The 20,022-nt window shown below is 45.2% G+C and overlaps 1 protein-coding gene across 7 annotated transcripts in view; it reads right to left on the bottom strand.

The window, feature by feature from the left end:
* The window catches only part of tespa1 (thymocyte expressed, positive selection associated 1), a 146,994-nt gene extending 130,148 nt beyond the window's left edge, over positions 1–16,846 (bottom strand). For 2 of the 7 annotated variants that reach the window (XM_038779634.1, XM_038779629.1), the window contains exons 1-3: positions 16,699–16,835; positions 13,572–13,727; positions 870–1,013 (exon numbers count right to left, since the gene is read on the bottom strand). In XM_038779634.1, coding sequence (XP_038635562.1) covers positions 870–1,013; positions 13,572–13,596 — 169 coding nt within the window. In that variant the 5' untranslated portion in view covers positions 13,597–13,727; positions 16,699–16,835. Of the gene's footprint in view, positions 1–869; positions 1,014–13,567; positions 13,728–16,299; positions 16,416–16,698 lie in introns of all 7 variants that reach the window. The other 5 variants (XM_038779635.1, XM_038779631.1, XM_038779633.1 and 2 more) reach the window with 4 other exon arrangements.
* Between the last annotated feature and the right edge of the window lie 3,176 nt (positions 16,847–20,022).

Below are 20,022 nucleotides of genomic sequence, written 5' to 3' on the forward strand. Positions count from 1 at the left end.
TTCCTCACAGAAACTGAAATAACTCACCAAATAACTCACCACATAACTCACCTGTGTCCCGCAGCAGGCGAAGAGCAGTTTCTGAAGGGCAAAAAAGTTAGAAAGCAGAAGTGCTCACCTTTCCCCCATGTACCGAAACCCTACTTTGATCTAAATTCCCAAATACACACACTCAGATAGTATCGCATACGGATGCTCGTGTGCCATGAGGGGGGATTAACTAACACAGGAGGACACAACAAAGTACAGGAAACTATTGATGAACACAGAGTGGGCATGGAATTTGAAGTAAACTTTTATATGGATCAATGTGATACATTGTGGTGGGGAAAAATAAGAAGGCCACAAATTCCTTGGAAAATAGGTGTTTAAATGAAATGGAAGAACAGAGAAACCTGGGGGAGCAGAGAGATCTTTATTAGCTGACAAGTTGTGTCAGTTAATGAAGGAGCGGGGTTCATTTTTAGGGGAGTGTAGAACATTGGGTGGACCACACTTGAAGCACTGTCTGTCCATTGCAGAAGGCGTAAAAATAATTTACTGAAGAGTTAGAAGTCCTGAGAAATTATGCCCATCAGGAAAGATTGAATAGGCTGAGGTTATTATGATCTCCAGAAAAGACAATACCGAGGGGTGAATGGGGTGGGACTGGGGGAGGGATGAATTTCAATAAGAAAGATTCTGTTCAGCTGACATCAATCTGATGGAAGACTGGAGAAATCTGCAAATACCAGAAGATAGTATTTGAGAAAATCACAGAACAAGAATATTCCTTAAAGTAAAGGTCAGTCAAGAGTGATCCCTGCTCCACTACAGGATCCAAGGACCTTAACCTGTTCCACAGCAACTTTCACCAGAAAGACTCTTACCTGAATGACAGGTTGTGTCTGTGAGATGCTCATCGACAGTGTGCCACTGATCTCTGCTCCTGGCCCAGGCTCTGCGCTTTCTGGTGGTACTGTTCTCCCAGCAAGATAGACTTTGAGGAGATGAAAGCTCCATCCTGTCACTCACTGCAGAACATTAAATAAACGGTTTTGGAAAATCAATCAATTAGTTCCCATTTCCATAGCACCTTTCACACCTGCAGAACACCCACATTTAAAATGTAGAAGACCATATGACCGTAAGATCAGAAGTGGGCCATTTGGCTCTGTCATCCAATAAAATCTTGACTGATCTGATGTGATAATCCTCGACTCCACTTTCCAACCTTATCCCTATAACCCTTGATTCCCTTACTGATTAAAAATCTGTCTGTCCAGCCTTGAACATACTTAACAGCCCAGCCTCTACAGCTCTCTGCAGTAAGAAATTCCACAGATTCACTATCCTCTGCGAGAATAAATTCCTCCTCATCTCTGTCTTAGATGGTTGACCACTTCCGCTGAGATTATATCCTCTGGTCTCTCCCACAAGGAAAACAACCTCTTGAATGTCTACATTGACAACCCCCCTGAGAATCCTATGAGCAGATTTTCCCACCCTTTCCCACCCTTGCACCTGGCGCCAAACCTGTTGTCCTGGCTGAATATTGGGAGAGCCAAAATTGAGATTCGTGCCAGGTGTGAAGAATTTTGCTCATCACCTGTCCTGCTACCGATGGCAAGTTCCGGATTGTCCAAAAATGGTGAGAAGCTCATTAAACTTAATTTACATCCATTACACTCGCATCGGCAAGATTGAGGTCAAATGCAGCAGCCTCCCGGGAGTCACATCCTTGTGGACACGGCACCCTGTGGCTGTGATGGTCACTACAGCCCTGAATTTCTATGCCACCTGGTCATTCCAGAGCTTGAACAGGAACCCGTGTGGCATTTCACATTCATCAACCCACAGGCGCATCCAGAAGATGACGGATGATTTCTTGCCTGAGCATCCAACTATATCACATTTGACCTGGACCAGGTCACCAAGATGCTTGGGATGCAGGATTGGTCACCATCGTCAAGATACCTTAGTTCCAGGGGACCATTGATGGCATGCAAGTCACCCTGCGAGCACTGGGGCATCAGGGAAAGGGTTCCACTTCCTGAATGTTCAGATCATCTGCAACCATCTCCAGCTGCCACAGGCATCGCTGGGGGATTGGGGGGGGGGGGGGGGGGGGGGGAAGGGTTTCAAACGAACTGGAGGCTGACATTGTCTCCTTGGTGGAAGGCCCTGGGATGGGCTCCAGCATTTTTGCCTCTCTGATGGTGTCCGTAGGGCTTTGGATGACTTAATGAGCTGGAGGGGCAGATGGAGTGCACTCCAGGAGCCTCTGAGTCAGCTGTTATTGCCAGTCCTGGAGGCTCCCCATGGTGTCGACACCCTCAGCAATGGTCTTCAGTGACTGGGCCATGCTCTGCAGTGTCTCGGCAATGTCCACCTGCATCTGGGGGATGTCGACATAATGTTGAGGCCCTCAGCCATGATCATCACAGACTCAGCCATGCCTTGGACACCACCACTCAAGGTTTGGGCGTTGTGCTCCAGGTTTTCCATTGCAGTTACAATCCTAGTATTGCTGACACCATCTCCTGCATCTAAAAGCTTTGGGACTACTCCAATCAGCTTTGCAGCCACTAGAATGTAATGAAATCCTCTCCTGAATGTTACCACTGTGTCCTATCATCTGCATCTTCTAGGAGAACCTTGTCCAGAGGCTCGGTATCTGGTTGGGACTCAGCTGAGTCCTGGGATCCAGCAGAGCTCCAACTGCATCTCCCTTGGATGTTCCTACCTCCACCCCGTGTGCATCAGCAGCTATGTGGTGTTCACCAGATAGCGTCCCCGATGTCTGTCTACTAATGTCGCCCACTGAGGTGTGTGTCTCTGCGCTGGTGAAGGTGGGGTGATAGCTGTGACACCTCGCCGTTGGTTTTCTCAGAGCTCTCCTCTGAGGTGACCTTTTGGGTGGCAGGGTGGGTATGACTCCGGATGGCCCAGCCCCATCACAACTCCGGGGGCTAGTGCCTGGTCAATTCCAGCCCCACGTGCACCGGAGTCACAACATAAATGAATTAACCAATAGTTCTTATAAAGATACCCAAAGCCAGGTGGCACGGTGGTGCAATAGTTAGCACTGCTGCCTCATGCCGCTGAAGACCCGGGTTCGATCCCGGCTCCGGGTTACTGTCCATGTAGAGTTTGCACATTCTCCCCGTGTTTACGTGGGTATCACCCCCACAACCCAAAGATGTGTAGGGTAGGTGGATTGGCCATGCTAACTTGCCCCTTATGTGGAAAAGAAAATGAATTGAGTACTCTAACGTTTAAAAATAATAAATAAAATAATAAATAAAAACGCCCAAAGTCTTTGGTCTTGGCTGCCAATAATCGCAGTCACCCTGTTTGCAAATGTAAACACAATTACTGTTTATTTATAACAAGAACTGTAATGAAATATGCAGCAAACAAATCATAAGTGAAAGGAAGAAAGAGTCTTTGTGAGTTGATAGTTTGAGCACATTTTTCTTCACAGCAAGCATGCAGAGCTTTGGTTCACAGCCTGTAATGATCTTCTTTGACAATTCATTCATTCATTCAGGTTCTTTGTAGTTTAGAAATGCAGTACACTTAGCTTTCTGGGGAGGCACATTGGGCTGGATTTATCGTTTTTGAGCCTAGGTGCGGAGGATCTGTGGGTTTTATGTAAAAAAAATCGCTGGCGACCCCTCACCAGTCGCAGGATCGCATAAAACTCCCGGCTCCCACGGGCAGCAGGGTGGCACAGTGGCACCGAGGTCCCAGGTTCGATCCCAGCTCTGGGTCACTGTCCGTGTGGAGTTTGCACATACTCCCCGTTTTTATTATGGGAGCTGGGAGTTTTAAAAAAATAAATTTAGAGTACCCAATTCATTTTTCCAATTAAGGGGCAATATGGCGTGGCGAATCCACCTAGTCTGCACATCTTTTGTGGGGGCGAAACCCCCATCATTGGTAACATCTTCCCTGCATCTACCCTGTCTAGTCCTGTTAGAATTTTATAAGTCTCTATGAGATCCCCCCTCATTCTTCTGAACTCCAGCGAGAACAATCCTAACGTTGTCAATCTCTTCTCATATACCAAGTCCAGGTTTGAGCCTGCTTTCATCCTGTGCCTTAGCAAGTTACAGGTGGTTGGCCTCCACCCCTTACTTGGGGAGCTCGCACTTCATGAGTTCCAAGGGGAGATCAATGGTTGTTTCCCCATTTCCTCATGGGTGTTATGACACCCCCCCCCCCCCCCCCCCCCCCCCCCCCGCAGTGTCCGAATGTTCCCCATTATCTGCCACTGGCTGAGGCCTTCTGCACCGCTGTGCATCCACATGTGGAGGGTCTGGATCAGTACAGCGTAACTTGTCAGCAAGACATTGTTGCCGAAGTGGAACTGTAGGGACCTTGGTGTTGGACACACTGTCGTCTGCCTGTGCGGAAACGTCTGTGTCCATATCGGAACATGAGTCACAAAACTCTGACTGGGCCTGGCATGACAACTCAGATAGCCAGGCCTTCAACCCGAGGGACGGCTCATACTGCGGCGACAGTGTACCATTGTCGGCAGAACATCACAACAGACAACATCACGCTTGGTCAAATGATCTATGTGCTTCTTAAGGGTCTTTCCATGGATGTGGACCCTATATAAGACCAGGTCAGTCCAGTCCAGCACCACGGAGCCATAATGCACCGTAACCAAAATTCTTGCATAAACAGTGTCCCTTAACGCTAACCCTATCCCTAACCCTAACATTCATCCCGACATCCCGGAACTGCGGTTAGATGGATGCTAAATTGCCCCTTAATTCCAATGGTTAGGTAGAGTTATGGGGATAGGGCAGGAGAGTGGGCCAAGATAGGGTTCTCCTTCAGAGGGTCATTACAGACTCGATGAGCTGAATGGCCTCTTCTACACTGTAGGGATTCTATGATTCTATGACTTTTCTCGACTCGTAACACAGCTTAACCTTTTCATCAAGTTTTGGAAGGGTAAGACTGTTACTAAACGGCTTCAGGGAATACCGAAACAGACAGATATCGTGGCACACATTGGTACCAATGGTGGGGGCAGCACAGTGGCACAGTGGTTATCACTACTGCCTACAGCGCTGAGGACCCAGGTTCAAATCCCAACCCTGGGTCACTGTCCGTGTGGAGTTTGCACATTTTCCTCGGTATGTGGCGACTAGGGGCTTTTCACAGTAACTTCGTTTGAAGCCTACTTGTGACAATAAGCGATTTTCATTTAATTTAATTTCATTTTGTGTCTGTGTGGGTTCACCCCCACAACCCAAAGATGTGCAAGTTAGGTGGATTGGCCACACTAAATTGCCCCTTAATTGGGAAAAAAAATAATTGGGTACTCAAAATTTAGAAAAAGGGATGTGGTCCTGAAACCACAAAGTAGATTTTTAAAAAGGACCCAGAAGGTAGTAATCTCTGGATTCAAAGAACATAGAACATGCAGTGCAGAAGGAGGCCATTCAGCCCATTGAGTCTGCACCGACCCACTTAAGCCCTCACTTCCACCCTATCCCCAATAACCCATCCTAACCTTTTTTGGTCACTAACGGCAATTTATCATGGCCAATCCACCTAACCTGCACGTCTTTGGACTGTGGGAGGAAACCGGAGCACCCGGAGGAAACTGACGCAGACATGGGGAGAACGTGCAGACTCCGCACAGACAGTGACCCAAGTCGGGAATCAAACCTGGGACCCTGGAGCTGTGAAGCAACTGTGCTTTTTTTTAATAAATTTAGATTACCCAATTATGTTTTCCAATTAAGGGGCAATTTAGCGTGGCCAATCCACCTACTCTGCACATTTTTGGGTTGTGGGGGCGAAACCCACGCAGATACGGGGAGAATGTGCAAACTCCACACGGACAGTGACCCAGAGCCGGGATCGAACCTGGGACCTCAGTGCCGTGAGGTGGTTGTGCTAACCACTAGGCCACCGTGCTGCCCTTGTGAAGCAACTGTACTAACCACCGTGCTGCCCCTAATTATGAAGAGAAATTGGATAGACTTGGATTGTTTTCCTTGGAACAGAGGAGCCTGAGGGAGGACATGATTGAGATGTATACAATTATGAGGAGCATAGATAGATTTGACAGAAATCATGGTATTACTGAGACTTGGTTGAAGGATGGGCAAGACTGGCAACTAAATATCCCAGGATGTCGATGCTTCAGGAGGGATAGAAAGGGAGGTAAAAGGGGTGGAGGAGTTGCATTACTGGTCAGAGATGATATCACAGCTGTGATTAAGGAGGGCACAATGGAGAATTCGAGCAATGAGGCAATATGGACAAATATGTAGACAGATTATAGAACAATGTAGGAGCAATAGGGTGGTTGTGATGGGAGATTTTAACTTCCCCAACATTGAATGGGACACGTGTAGTGTTGGAGGCGTAGATGGAGCAGAATTTGTAAGGAGCATCCAGGAGAGTTTTTTACAGCAGTATGTAAATAGTCCAACTCGGGAAGGGGCCATACTGGACCTGATTTTGGGGAATGATCCCGGCCAGGTGGTTGACATTTCAGTCGGCGATTACTTTGGGAATAACGATCACAATTCCATAAGTTTTAGAATACTCATGGACAAAGACGAGAGTGGTCCTAAAGGAAGAATGCTAAATTGGGGAAAGGCCAACTATAACAAAATTCGGCAGGAGCTCGGGAATGTGGACTGGGAGCAACTGTTTAAAAGTAAATCCACATTTGAAATGTGGGAGTCTTTTAAGGAAAGGTTGATTAAAGTGCAGGACAGACATGTTTCTGTGAAAATGAGAGATAGAAACGGCAAGATTAGGGAACAATGGATGACGGGTGGAATTGTGAAACTAGCTAAGATGAAAAAGGAAGCATATGTAAGATCGAGGCGACTCAAAACTGATGAAGCTTTGGAGGCATATCGGGAAAGTAGGACAAATCTCAAACGCGCAATAAAGAGGGCTAAAAGGGGTCATGAAATATCTTTGGCTAACAGGGTTAAGGAAAATCCCAAAGCCTTTTATTTGTGTATAAGGAGCAAGAGGGTAACTAGAGAAAGGATTGGCCCACTCAAAGACAAAAGAGGGAATTTATGCGTGGAGTCAGAGGAAATGAGTGAGCTTCTTAATGAGTACTTTGTATCGGTATTCACCAAGGAGAGCGACATGATGGATGTTGAGGCTAGGGATGGATGTTTAAATACTCTAGGTCATGTCGGCATAAGGAAGGGGGAGGTTTTGGGTATTCTAAAAGGCATTAAGGTGGACAAGTCCCCAGGACCGGATGGGATCTATCCCAGGTTACTGAGGGAAGCGAGGGACGAAATAGCTGGGGCCTTAACAGATATCTTTGCAGCATCCTTGAGCACGGGTGAGGTCCCGGAGGACTGGAGAACTGCTAATGTTGTCCCTTTGTTTAAGAAGGGTAGCAGGGATAATCCAGGGAATTATAGACCTGTGAGCTTGACGTCAGTGGTAGGCAAACTGTTGGAGAAGATACTGAGGGATAGGATGTATTCAGATTTAGAAGAAAATAGACTTATCAGTGATAGGCAGCATGGTTTTGTGCAGGGAAGGTCATGTCTTACAAACCTAATAGAATTCCTTGAGGAAGTGACAAAGTTAATTGATGAGGGAAGGGCTGTAGATGTCATATACATGGACTTCAGTAAAGCATTTGATAAAGTTTCCCATGGCAGGTTGATGGAAAAAGTGAAGTCGTATGGGGTTCAGGGTGTACTAGCTAGATGGATAAAGAACTGGCTGGGCAACAGGAAACAGAGAGTAGTGGTGGAAGGGAGTTTCTCAAAATGGAGAAAGGTGACTAGTGGTGTTCCACAGGGATCCGTGCTCGGACCACTGTTGTTTCTTATATACATAAATGATCTGGACGAAGGTATAAGTGATCTGGTGAGCAAGTTTGCAGATGATACTAAGATTGATGGAGTTGCAGATAGCGAGGCGGACAGTCAGAGAATCCAGCAAAATATCGATAGGTTGGAGAGTTGGGCAGAGACATGGCAGATGGAGTTCAATCCAGGCAAATGCATGGTGATGCATTTCGGAAGATCTAACTCAAGAGCAAACTATATGGTCAATGGAAGAGTTTTGGGGAAAATTGATGTCCAGAGAGATCTGGGAGTTCAGGTCCATTGTACCCTGAAGGTGGCAACGCAGGTTGATAGAGTGGTCAAGAAGGCACACAGCATGCTTGCCTTCATCAGACGGGGTATTGAGTACAAGAGTCAGCAGGTCATGCTACAGTTGTATCGGACTTTGGTTAGGCCACATTTGGAATACTGCGTGCAGTTCTGGTCGCCACATTACCAGAAGGATGTGGATGCTTTGCAGAAGGTGCAGAGGAGGTTCACCAGGATGTTACCTGGTCTGGAGGGTGCTAGCTATGAAGAAAGGTTGAGTAGATTAGGATTGTTTTCATTGGAAAGACGGAGGTTGAGGGGAGACCTGATTGAGGTCTACAAAATTATGAGAGGTATGGACACGGTGGATAGCAACAAGCTTTTTCCAAGAGTGTGGGTGTCAAGGGGTTACAAGGGGTCACGATTTCAAGGTGAGAGGAGGAAAGTTTAAGGGAGATATGTGTGGAAAGCTTTTTACGCAGAGGGTGGTGGGTGCCTGGAATGCTTTGCCAGCGGAGGTGGTAGAGGTGGGTACGATAGCATCATTTAAGATGCATCTGGACAGATATATGAATGGGTGGGGAACAGAGAGAAGTAGACCTTGGTAAATAGGCAACAGGTTTAGATAAAGGATCTGGATTGGCGCAGGCTGGGAGGGCCGAAAGGCCTGTTCCTGTGCTGTAATTTTCTTTGAAAGAAACCTTTCCCCTTTGTGGAGGGATCAATGACCAAGGGGTATATATTTAAGGGCAGGAGATTTAATAATAATGAAAATCTTTATTATCACAAGTAGACTTACATTAACACTGCAATGAAGTTATTGTGAAAAGCCCCTAGTTGCCACATTCCGGCGCCTGTTCAGGTACACAGAGGTTCTTCAGAATGTCCAATTCACCTAACAAGCACGCCTTTCGGGACTTGTGGGAGGAAACCAGAGCACCTGGAGGAAAACCAAGTAGACACGGGGAGAACGTGCAGACTCTGCACAGACAGTGACCCAAATGGGAATTGAACCCTGGTTCCTGACGCTGTGGAGCAACAGTGCTACCCACTCTGCTATCGTGCCTAAAAGGGGATGTGGGGAAGAGCCTTTTCACTCAAAGATGTGGCAGTTTGGAACTCGCTGCCTGAAAGGGTGGTGAAGGTAGAGACCCTCATAACATTTAAGAAGTATATGGATGTGTACTTGTGATCCCAAGGCCATGGGCCAAGTGCTGGAAAATGGGATTATGTGGTTGTTTTTGGCTAGCATAGACTTGATGGGCTGAAGGGCCTTTTCTGTGCTGCGTGATTCTATGACTCTATGACTCTAAAGAACAACGAAGAAAGCCTAATACAGCACAGGAACAGACCCTTTGGCCCTCCAAGTCTGTACTGGTCATGATACCAATCTTTGCCAAAACCCTCAGCACTTCCTTGTGCCGTATCCCTCTATGCCCATCCTATCCATGTATTTGTTGAGATGCCTTTTGAATGCCGTTAATGTATCTGCTTCCACAACCTCCCCTGGCAATGTGTTCCAGGCACTCACGACCCTCTGCGTGAAAAACATGACTCGCACATCTCCTCTAACCTTTGCCCCACAGACCTTAAACCTATGACCCCTGGTGACTGACCCCTCCACCTGGGAATAGAAAAGACAAGGTCGGCAGTAAAACAATGAGTGAGAAACAATGACCATGATTTACTGGCCAGAATCAGGACAGGCAAAGCCGGTAGATCCCAGTCGAGGCCTCTTCCCGAATTCCCAACGAGATCTTGTGAGATACTGTGCCCCACGATGGGCTGGATCCAAACTTGCAGTTAATTGAGTTTAAAAGCTCTGCCAATGCCAGATTGATCCAGCACTCGGGATCTACCAGCCTCGTGGAGATCCCATCCGGACGCTGTTTATCACTTGGCCCTACAAACAGGGAGCAGGCAGAATGGCCATTTAGGCAGGGTGGCATCCTGGCACTGCTGATGCCACTGAAATGCCTTGGCACTGCCAGCCATCTGGGTTCCAGGCTGGTGCCACGGTGCCCAAGTGGCTGCCATGCTGGCAGAGGCACTGCCTGGGTGCCAAGCTGGCAGGTGTGAAGGTGTCTGGTGGCATTTTGCCCACACCGGGAATCGGATCCAGGATGTCCTGCTTAAGTAAGGTATGGTGCCAGGGGCTCAACGACCCCCCCCCCCCCCCCCCAACAGGTGAGTTGGGTCATTGAGGGCGGGACCGGCGGTTGCATCGGTAGGTTGATAGATCGGGGGGAGCATTTTTAAAAGGTGCCCCAATCTCTTCTGACAAGCAGAGCTCCTCAGTGCAGGAAATGTGACTGAATGTGGCCTCAGTGGGATCTTCCCTGTTACTGTTAGTTAGCGGCTACAAGAGACGGGAATGACCCCTCTAATCCGCCCAGAACGGATTCTGTTTTGTTATTAGATTGCGCCCCATGCCTGTGATAGGGAAACTCAATTTGTTCGAATAGTGGGCCTAAGACTGGAGCCAATATATGGAGATGTTTATTTACTGCCAATGTTACCTGTTTCTGGCCCCTCAACCTCATTAGGAATTTAATGTACTTTGAGGCCCCAGACATAAAATAATTTCAACAATTGGTGACGCTTGTGAAAGAGCACTTCAACCCCAGACCCTCCATTATACTGTGGCTGTATAAACTTAATTCGGCCATCAGCGATTCAGTGGAGACAATTTTGGCTTTTGCTGCCAAACATTGGCAAATGATTGAACACGGTGAATTTGGCGAGGTGTTAAGCCAAAAGCTGCATGACCATCCGGTGTGTGGCATCAACAATATCAGTGTACAAAGAAAATTGTGAACCAAAATGAAAATATCCCTGGACAAAGTGACATAGATAGCTTGAGCCACTGATTGCGCTGAGAAGGGTGCTTCTGAGCTACAGTGTGCAGGAAAGCAAAGTCAATAAGCTTTGGAGTGGAATGGCTGGTAGGCAGCACCCCAAATGACAGGTGCAGAGGAGGCTGAACAGAGATCCCAGGAGCAGGATCATAGTCAGATGCATAGAACACAAAGGGGCTGTCAGCCCAGGAATTTTGATGAGTGTTACAGAGGGGGGAAGACCACACCCAAAAAATGTGCAATTGCCTAGGTTATGTGTGCTTCAAGTTCAACAGGAAGGGCACATTCAAACACATTGCCGCAACAGACACAATACACCCAGTTTAAATAAAACACATCACAACCCCCCACTATATACAGTAGAGAAAATTCCTGAAGAGGAATTGATATTTACAGGTTAAGCATGGTTAAAGTCTGCAAGACAACTCCCATAGAAATAGCCCTCATGGTCAATGGCAACCATAAAGCATGGAGGTTGACATAGGAATGTCAGCCACAGTCCTGGGTGAACAAACCTACAAGTACCTTCGAGGAGGGGTGCAACCCCTGAATCTAAGGAGCACATATGCTAAATTGGCAACTTATACAGGGAAACCTTAAAGATTGTAGATACCACGTGGCACCAGTGTCGTACCAACATCAGTTGCCTTAATTACCCATGATTGTTGTGGAAAGACAAAGATCAAGCCTCATAGCGCGAGATTGGCTTTGTCAGATAAAGCTAAACTGGGGTTCTCGAGTGGTACCACCCCCACCAAGAGAGCCAATGCTACAGGGGTTGCACAGTGCATACCCTAGCCAGATTAAGATGAAAATGTTGGTCAGGAGTTACACATGGTGGCCGGATATTGACAAAGCTATTGAGAACCTGGTTCGTCAATGTGACTTTTGCCGGTCACAGCAAATCTTGCCGCCTGCAGCTCATCTGCATCCATGGGAGTATCCTGGCCGCCCGTGGAAAAGCTTACGCATTGATTTTGCTGGTCCATTTCTGGGAAGAATGGTGGATGCCCACTCCAAGTGGCTGGATGTCCAGGAAATGGAGTCCACAATCTCAGCAGCAACTATTAAAACCCTGAGTTCACCGTTCATGACCTTCCAGAGGTATTGGTTATTGATAATGGCATGGCTTTCACTGGGAATGAGTTCCAGTCTTTCGCACAGACTAGTGGCATCCACCATATCCAAATGGCCCAGGCTCACCCAGTCTCAAATGGCCTGGCAGAAAGAGCGGTGCAAACTTTTCAATCTGCAATGATGTAACAACCAGATTGGCCATTGTGCCTCAAAATGGCTAATTTCCTCCTTTCGTACAATACCACCCCTCACATCATTACTGGTGTCACATCAGCAGAACTGTTAATGGGTTGTCTTCTTCATATTTGGTTAGCCATGTTGTTCTCCAATTTGGCAGGCTGGGTGGAGCTGGGGAAAGCCTCCCAAAATAAGTATCATGACTCAGTGAAAGGCAACAGATTGTTTAAAACTCATGAGCTTGTTATTGTCAGGAACCATAGAAGTATAGAATCACTGCAGTTCAGAAGGAGGCCATTCGGCCCATTGAGTTATCACTGACCCTCTGAAAGAGCACTTTATCTCAGCCTCGCCCTCGTCCTATCCCCACAACCCCACCTAACCTGCATATCCCTGGATACTATGGGGCAACTTATCATGACCGAACCACCTAATCTGCACACCTGAGGATAGTGGGAGGAAAGTGGAGCACCTGGAGAAAACCCACACAGATGGGGAGAAAGTGCAAACACAGACAGTAATCCAAGGTCAGAATTGAACACGGGTTCTTCGCGCTGTGATTTAGCAGCATTGCTAACCCCTGTGCCACCGTTCAGCCCCAATTTTGCATTTGGTCCATCGTGGTTACCTGGGAAAATTGTGGCAAAATCTGGTCCTGTCTCACACCTGGTGGGCTAGGAGCAGAGTGACCGTAGCCCCAATTACTGAACAGGTGGGACTGCCAATGCCCCTTAAATTAAGCCTGAAGCAAGAGGACCGGGGTTTCAGAAGGAGCCCCTCCCATTACTCCTGACGAGACTGGAGGGGCGGAGCCTCCAACGCACCTGTCGAGACTTCAAAGCAACCACCTGATGTTGACAAAGATACTGCTTCACTGGTGGAGGAACCAGTCAGGGAATTGAAGTCTTCCACCAGACCAAATAAATCCCCTGAAAGACTGACTTTGTGAAGAACTGTACTGTACTACTCCCCTTGGTGCTTCCATCCTGAACAGGACTGTTAATAACTTGTGATGTATATATGTGACAAAGGACTGAAGGGGGAAGGGGTATGATAGTGTGGTCCCTTTCAGGGGTGACCTTTTGTGGCACCTTATCGCAAGGAGAGCTTGAACCCTGACCAATCCAGGGAGCAGGAGTCTGGGCAGTGTGGACCCAGGAGTCAAGGAGTAAAGACCTGTATGATATGCCCTTCTGCCTGCAGTTAAATCTCGTGTTTCCAATAAACTTCTTCATTCTACAAGAAGTCTCCTCAATAATACTTTGCACCATTACTAAAGCCTTTCCCACTAATCAGCAATAAAGTAACTGAATATTCAATAATAATTGCAGTAGTTCTAAGAGTTTGATTCACTTGCTCTTTTGCCATTGGTTTCTTCCCATGCCTTCACTGTGCGTTTCAGTGAGCTTGCAGCATGGGTTGGTACCTGGGATCTCGATGTTGTGGCGATTTCGGAGACATGGGTAGAGCAGGGACAGGAATGGTTGTTGCAGGTTCCAGGATTTAGATGTTTCTGTAAGAACAGAGAAGATGGTAAAAGAGGGGGGGTGTGGCATTGTTAATCAAGGAAAGTATTACGCCGGTAGAAAGGACGTTTGAGGACTCGTCTACTGAGGTAGTATGGGCCGAGGTTAGGAACAGGAGAGGAGAGGTCACCCTGTTGGGAGTTGTCTATAGACCTCCGAATAGTTCCAGAGATGTAGAGGAAAGGATTGCAAAGATGATTCTCGACAGGAGCGAGAGTAACAGGGTAGTTGTTATGGGGGACTTTAACTTTCCAAATATTGACTGGAAATACGAAAGTTCGAGTACTATAGATGGGTCAGTTTTTGTGCAATGTGTGCAGGAGGGTTTTCTGACACAGTATGTAGACAGGCCAACAAGGGGCGAGGCCACATTGGATTTGGTACTGGGTAATGAACCCGACCAAGTGTTAGATTTAGATGTAGGTGAGCACTTTGGTGATAGTGATCACAATTCGGTTATGTTTACTTTAGCAATGGGCAGGGATAGGTATATACCGCAAGGCAAGAATTATATCCGGGGGAAAGGCAATTATGATGCTATTCGGCAAGATTTAGGATGTATAGGATGGGGAAGGAAACTGCAGGGGATGGGTACAATCGAAATGTGGAGCTTTTTCAAGGAGCAGCTACTGCGTGTCCTTGATAAGAATGTACCTGTCAGGCAGGGAGGAAGTTGTCGAGCAAGGGAACCGTGGTTTACTAAGGAATTTGAAGCACTTGTCAAGAGGTAGAAGAAGGCTTATGTTAGGATGAGACATGAAGGCTCAGTTAGGGCACTTGAGAGTTACAAGTTAGCCAGGAAGGACCTAAAGGGAGAGTTAAGAAGAGCGAGGAGAGGACACGAAAAGTCATTGGCGGATAGGATCAAGGAAAACCGTAAGGCTTTCTATAGGTATATCAGGAACAAAAGAATGACTAGAGTAAGATTAGGGCCATTCAAGGATAGTAGTGGAAAGTTGTGTGTGGAATCAGAGGAGATAGGGGAAGCGTTAAATGGATATATTTCGTCAGCGTTTACACTGGAGAAAGACAATGTTGTCGAGAAGAATACTCAGATTCAGTCGACCAGGCTAGATGGAATTGAGGTTCACAAGGAGGAGGTGTTAGCAATTTTGGAAAGTGTAAAAATAGATAGGTCCCCTGGGCCAGATGGGATTTATCCTAGGATTCTCAGGGAAGCCAGGGAGGAGATTGCAGAGCCTTTGTCCTTGATCTTTATGTCGTCTTTGTCGACAGGAATAGTGCCGGAAGACTGGAGGATAGCAAATGTTGTCCCCTTGTTCAAGAAGGGGAGTAGAGACAACCCTGGTAATTATAGACCTGTGAGCCTTACTTCGGTTGTGGGTAAAATGTTGGAAAAGGTTATAAGAGATAGGATGTATAATCATCTTGAAAAGAACAAGTTGATTAGCGATAGTCAACACGGTTTTGTGAAGGGTAGGTCATGCCTCACAAACCTTATTGAGTTTTTTGAGAAGGTGACCAAACAGGTGGATGAGGATAAAGCGGTTGATGTGGTGTATATGGATTTCAGTAAGGCGTTTGATAAGGTTCCCCACGGTAGGCTATTGCAGAAAATAAGGAAGTATGGGATTGAAGGTGATTTAGTGGTTTGGATCAGTAATTGGCTAGCTGAAAGAAGACAGAGGGTGGTGGTTGATGGCAAATGTTCATCCTGGAGTTCAGTTACTAATGGTGTACCGCAAGGATCTGTTTTGGGGCCACTGCTGTTTGTCATTTTTATAAATGACCTGGAAGAGGGTGTAGAAGGATGGGTTAGTAAATTTGCAGATGACACGAAGGTCGGTGGAGTTGTGGATAGTGCTGAAGGATGTTATAGGATACAGAGGGACGTAGATAAGCTGCAGAGCTGGGCTGAGAGGTGGCTGATGGAGTTTAATGCGGAAAAGTGTGAGGTGGTTCACTTTGGAAGGAGTAACAGGGCTAATGGCAGGATTCTTGGTAGTGTAGATGAACAGAGAGATCTCGGCATCCAGGTACATAAATCCCTGAAAATTGCCACCCAGGTTAATAGGGCTGTTAAGAAGGCATATGGTGTGCTAGCCTTTATCAGTAGGGGGATTGAGTTTCGGAGCCACAAGGTCATGCTGCAGCTGTACATAACTCTGGTGCGGCCGCTCCTGGAGTACTGCGTGCAGATCTGGTCACCACATTATAGGAAGGATGTGGAAGCTTTGGAAAGGGTTCAGAGGAGATTTACTAAGATGTTGCCTGGTATAGAGGGAAGGTCTTACGAGGAAAGGCTCAGGGACTTGAGGTTGTTTTCGTTAGAGAGGAGAAGGCTGAGAGGTGACTTAATAGAGACATATAAGATAGTCAGAGGGTTAGATAGGGTGGACAGTGAGAGTCTTTTTCCTCGGATGGTGATGACCAACACGAGGGGACATAGCTTTAAATTGAGGGGTGGTAGATACAGGACAGATGTCAGAGGCAGTTTCTTTAGGGCCCATACTGCACTGTAATGTTCCATGTTCTATGTTCTACATGAAATTAATGGATGTGACATTCAATTTAAAATGGGGTTCCTAATCCACTAACCTTAAACAAGGATAGCAGCAGATTGGATTCAACTTGGTGACTTTCCTCCAACATTTGCTGATTTCTGCCCCCAATTGCACCGACATTTCACCAAGTTAAAATTCCTCCAGATGATTCTATCAACCCATCGAGATTTTAAAAATTAGGACAAGAGACAAAAAAGTTTTCAAATAGATATTAAAAACAATTTGGTCAAATGGAACAGAAAGAATCAGAATAAGATCAGATGTTCTGAAAAAAGAGTTCGGGACCAACGAGATAAACTTTAAACAACATTTCTCAGTGACTCCTGTTACATGTTTATTTAACACATAGGATATGGAGGCCCCTTTACATTAGTTTATGCAGATGAAGGCCTTATGGCAATATATTGCATTTCACATCAATTGTTCCACTTACCCAATGTCTCCAATGGTCACACGAATCAATTGCACTTATTTAGTTCAATAATTGGAGCCACAGGCTGTCTGACATGATGTCCAGTGACTGGTTTACTCCAACAGACACTAACTTCAGCCCCGAGTCTCTCACAATGGAAGTAGGAAAGAGGAAGCTGAGTGAGTTCAACAGTCGAACCGCTGTTAAACCACTTCCTGTGCAGGAACCAGCGGCAGTTGACGCAGAGCACTCATATTCTCAATTCTTATCAGATGTGAATGCATTGGCATTTAATTGATCTGCAGAAGATTATTGTCTTTATGTGGTTGAGGAAATTGATTATGAATAATATCGTAATAAAAAATTGTATTTTGCTGTTACTGAGGTGGCGCTTCCCATCAGTCAGCATTTTAGTTTCAGTTACTCATCTCTTAAACGGACCAACCAGCAATTCCTGCCCTCTTCATCTGTGCTTCATCACAAAATTTACTGATACATAAAACGTCATTTTGCTCATCAAAACTGCTGGGGCGGGATTCTCCATTGGCTGATGGTGAAATCGGGAAACGCAATTGGGTGGTGAATGGGTTTGTTTTTGAAAACATACCACTATTCTTAGAATTCCCCCTATACCAAAAAAGGGCCAATATTCTAAATGGTGAACAGGGATTCTCACTCCCTGACTCCGATGCAGGCTTCAGTGGGTGCCATTCAGGTCAAACTATATTTTCAAGTTATCCCCCGGTATAACCCATACCTTCACCGAAGATTTTATCTACTTACCACTTAGTAGCATCGATGTCCTGGGTCCTGCATTGCTAAGTGAGTAACGTAGACTTTCAGAAATAAACCACTTTTTCAGGTCAAGTTAAGTTATTTTATTGTTATATTTTTTCTTTTTAAAAGCTGCAAACACTTTCTTTACAGAAAGGTAAAAAGATCTTGCTCTCTGGATCCTTCCTGTTGGTTGAAGGGACCTTCAGGCCAACCTTGACACTCAATCTTCTTGTTTAAATTCTGGTCTTCTTGGGATGTATTTGCTGGTTAGCTCTGTCGCTGCCTTGTCGATCCATGTACTGAGCTATAAGAGCTAACTCTGCTAGCTATCTCTAAGCTGACTCTGACTCCTGTTTAAATTATAGTCTTCCTTAGATGTATAACTGTTTAAACTCGGCTGCTTGCCTTGTCTTTCCCATGACCGAGTTCTCTCTCTCTCTCTGAGTTCTCCTCTCCTTCTCTCCTGTTGCTGTTGCTCTGTGCTCTGTCTTCTGTGCTCTGTGATTGTTGCTGCTGCTCCCTGGGTTTATATTCTCTTTCTAACAATTACCAAGTTTTTAGAACCTTATTGTAAATTAACTTACTTCCCTTTGATTGTCAAAAAGTATCTTCGATGCAAACACTTGAATACAACTAATCATTCACCCTGGGCATAACGTCACCTCAGATCTGATTACATTATCCTTTGTGATGTTCAAAGTTCCTTTGGTTTCAATAGGTGTTACTTCCATTTCTGTGCTTTCGAATCGCTTAATTTTCCAATTGTCCCCAGCTCATAACTTTGCCTTTGATTTTGACTTTAAATTATGTCTCCCGTAGACAGGTCGTCTCCAATTTTCTTTTAATTGACTTGATGTTCGTAGAATTTTACACTTTAGAATTGACACCAAATTCGACTGAGCATCTTCCATCCTTTCCAGCTGTTTACTAAGAGTTTATTTCAATTAAGGTGTGAGACTTTGCTTTTAGCTGTATGCTAAAATTTAACTGAAAGACCTACCTGTTTTAAACATTCGTCAATTGAAACTCTCATCCATGCCTCCCTGAGATAGTTACATTCCATGAAGATGTGAGCCATTGTTTTAGCTTACCACATGAAACCTGTGTGTTTGATAATTTGCATTTTACAATCCTGCTCTTTGCAGCTGCTATTAACCTTTTGTGGGATCTTTCCCTGTACCCTCTCAGACCAGATATTGCCAGACTTCCATGTTTCAAATGACACATTTTTCTGTATTTTCAAGAACACCCCGTCTTGACATTTGAAACATAACTATATAATTTGGTTAATTGTCCCCCCATCTAATTGTACTAACATATATCCCCGATCTTTGTCATTGTATGCATGTGTTGCAATTTTAAATTGTGCACCAAAATCAATTCGTAAATGTACCATATCTCAGACCAGTGTCGATAAGAGTCTTGTTTTTCTTCCTCAAGTCCAATTACCGTGAACCATAGCCATAGCCGCTCAGGAAGGTAACATAATTGCTTTCCGTTTCTCATTGGAATGGTAATTATGATATCATATACCACCCACTGATCCCCTTGCTTCATTAATTTAAAAGGTTCAATTGATCCTGCTTATATTCCTAACTTCCCCACATTAATGTCTAACATTGTCGTGAACCATGTATGTCTGCCAACCCCTGGTTTACATGAGAGAATATCTTTCTGACAAATTTCCTTCAAATCCCTTTCGTCTGTCATCATTTCCCTTACAACATGAAAGTGTATATTTTCCATTACAGCATTTGCAAAACCACATTGAACTGTCACTTTTCCAAATAAATTCTCCCTATTGTTAAATACACTGTAAAAAAATTAAGTCTTATCTTAACACATTATTCATTACCTTACCACACAAATAGACTGTGTGTTACAACTTTACATATTTTCAACTGTTATCACAATTTAAATACCAGAAATAAGGTACAATATCGAAACATCCCTTCTTGGCTTTGGGACCAATAGTCATTACATACTAAATATGACATATAAACAACATCAATATTATTTGTACTGTTCTATTTAGTTAAATCAAGAAAACACACTAAACTACGACTATTCCCTCTATTAAAACATTCACACAGTTTAGAAATGCGGATCAAGTTCTTTAACGGCACACCTACCCCCCTTATCATATATATATATAGCAGTCCCTATCAATTTACATGAAATTTCTTTCTTTAATAACAATTACAGCTCTTCAATGCAATATTGTTTTGCTGCATTGGTAACAATTTTCCCGCCGTGGTATTAAGCTACAAAAATTCTTAAACGATTGTCATTTATCATGTTGGGGTTCCTCGTCAGTCGCTGCTGTCTGCCGAGACCCTTAATAATTCCACCACGTAGTACATACCCCATGGAGACCACAGATCATCCATCAGCTAATGTCCAGTTAGAGATGTCTGACCGGAAGTTTCACTGTTCAGTAATAATTTGATATTTTGATTTGTTTCTAACCCGCAAAGTTTTCCTCCGGGTTCTGTCATTTAATTCCCTCAAATTTGTAGCCAATTGTATCATTAGTTTTCCCCCAAATCCTGTCTAAAAGATTCTTCT

The sequence above is a fragment of the Scyliorhinus canicula genome, chromosome 19 (genome assembly GCF_902713615.1).
Source record: "Scyliorhinus canicula chromosome 19, sScyCan1.1, whole genome shotgun sequence".
NCBI classification, from domain to species: Eukaryota; Metazoa; Chordata; class Chondrichthyes; order Carcharhiniformes; family Scyliorhinidae; genus Scyliorhinus; species Scyliorhinus canicula.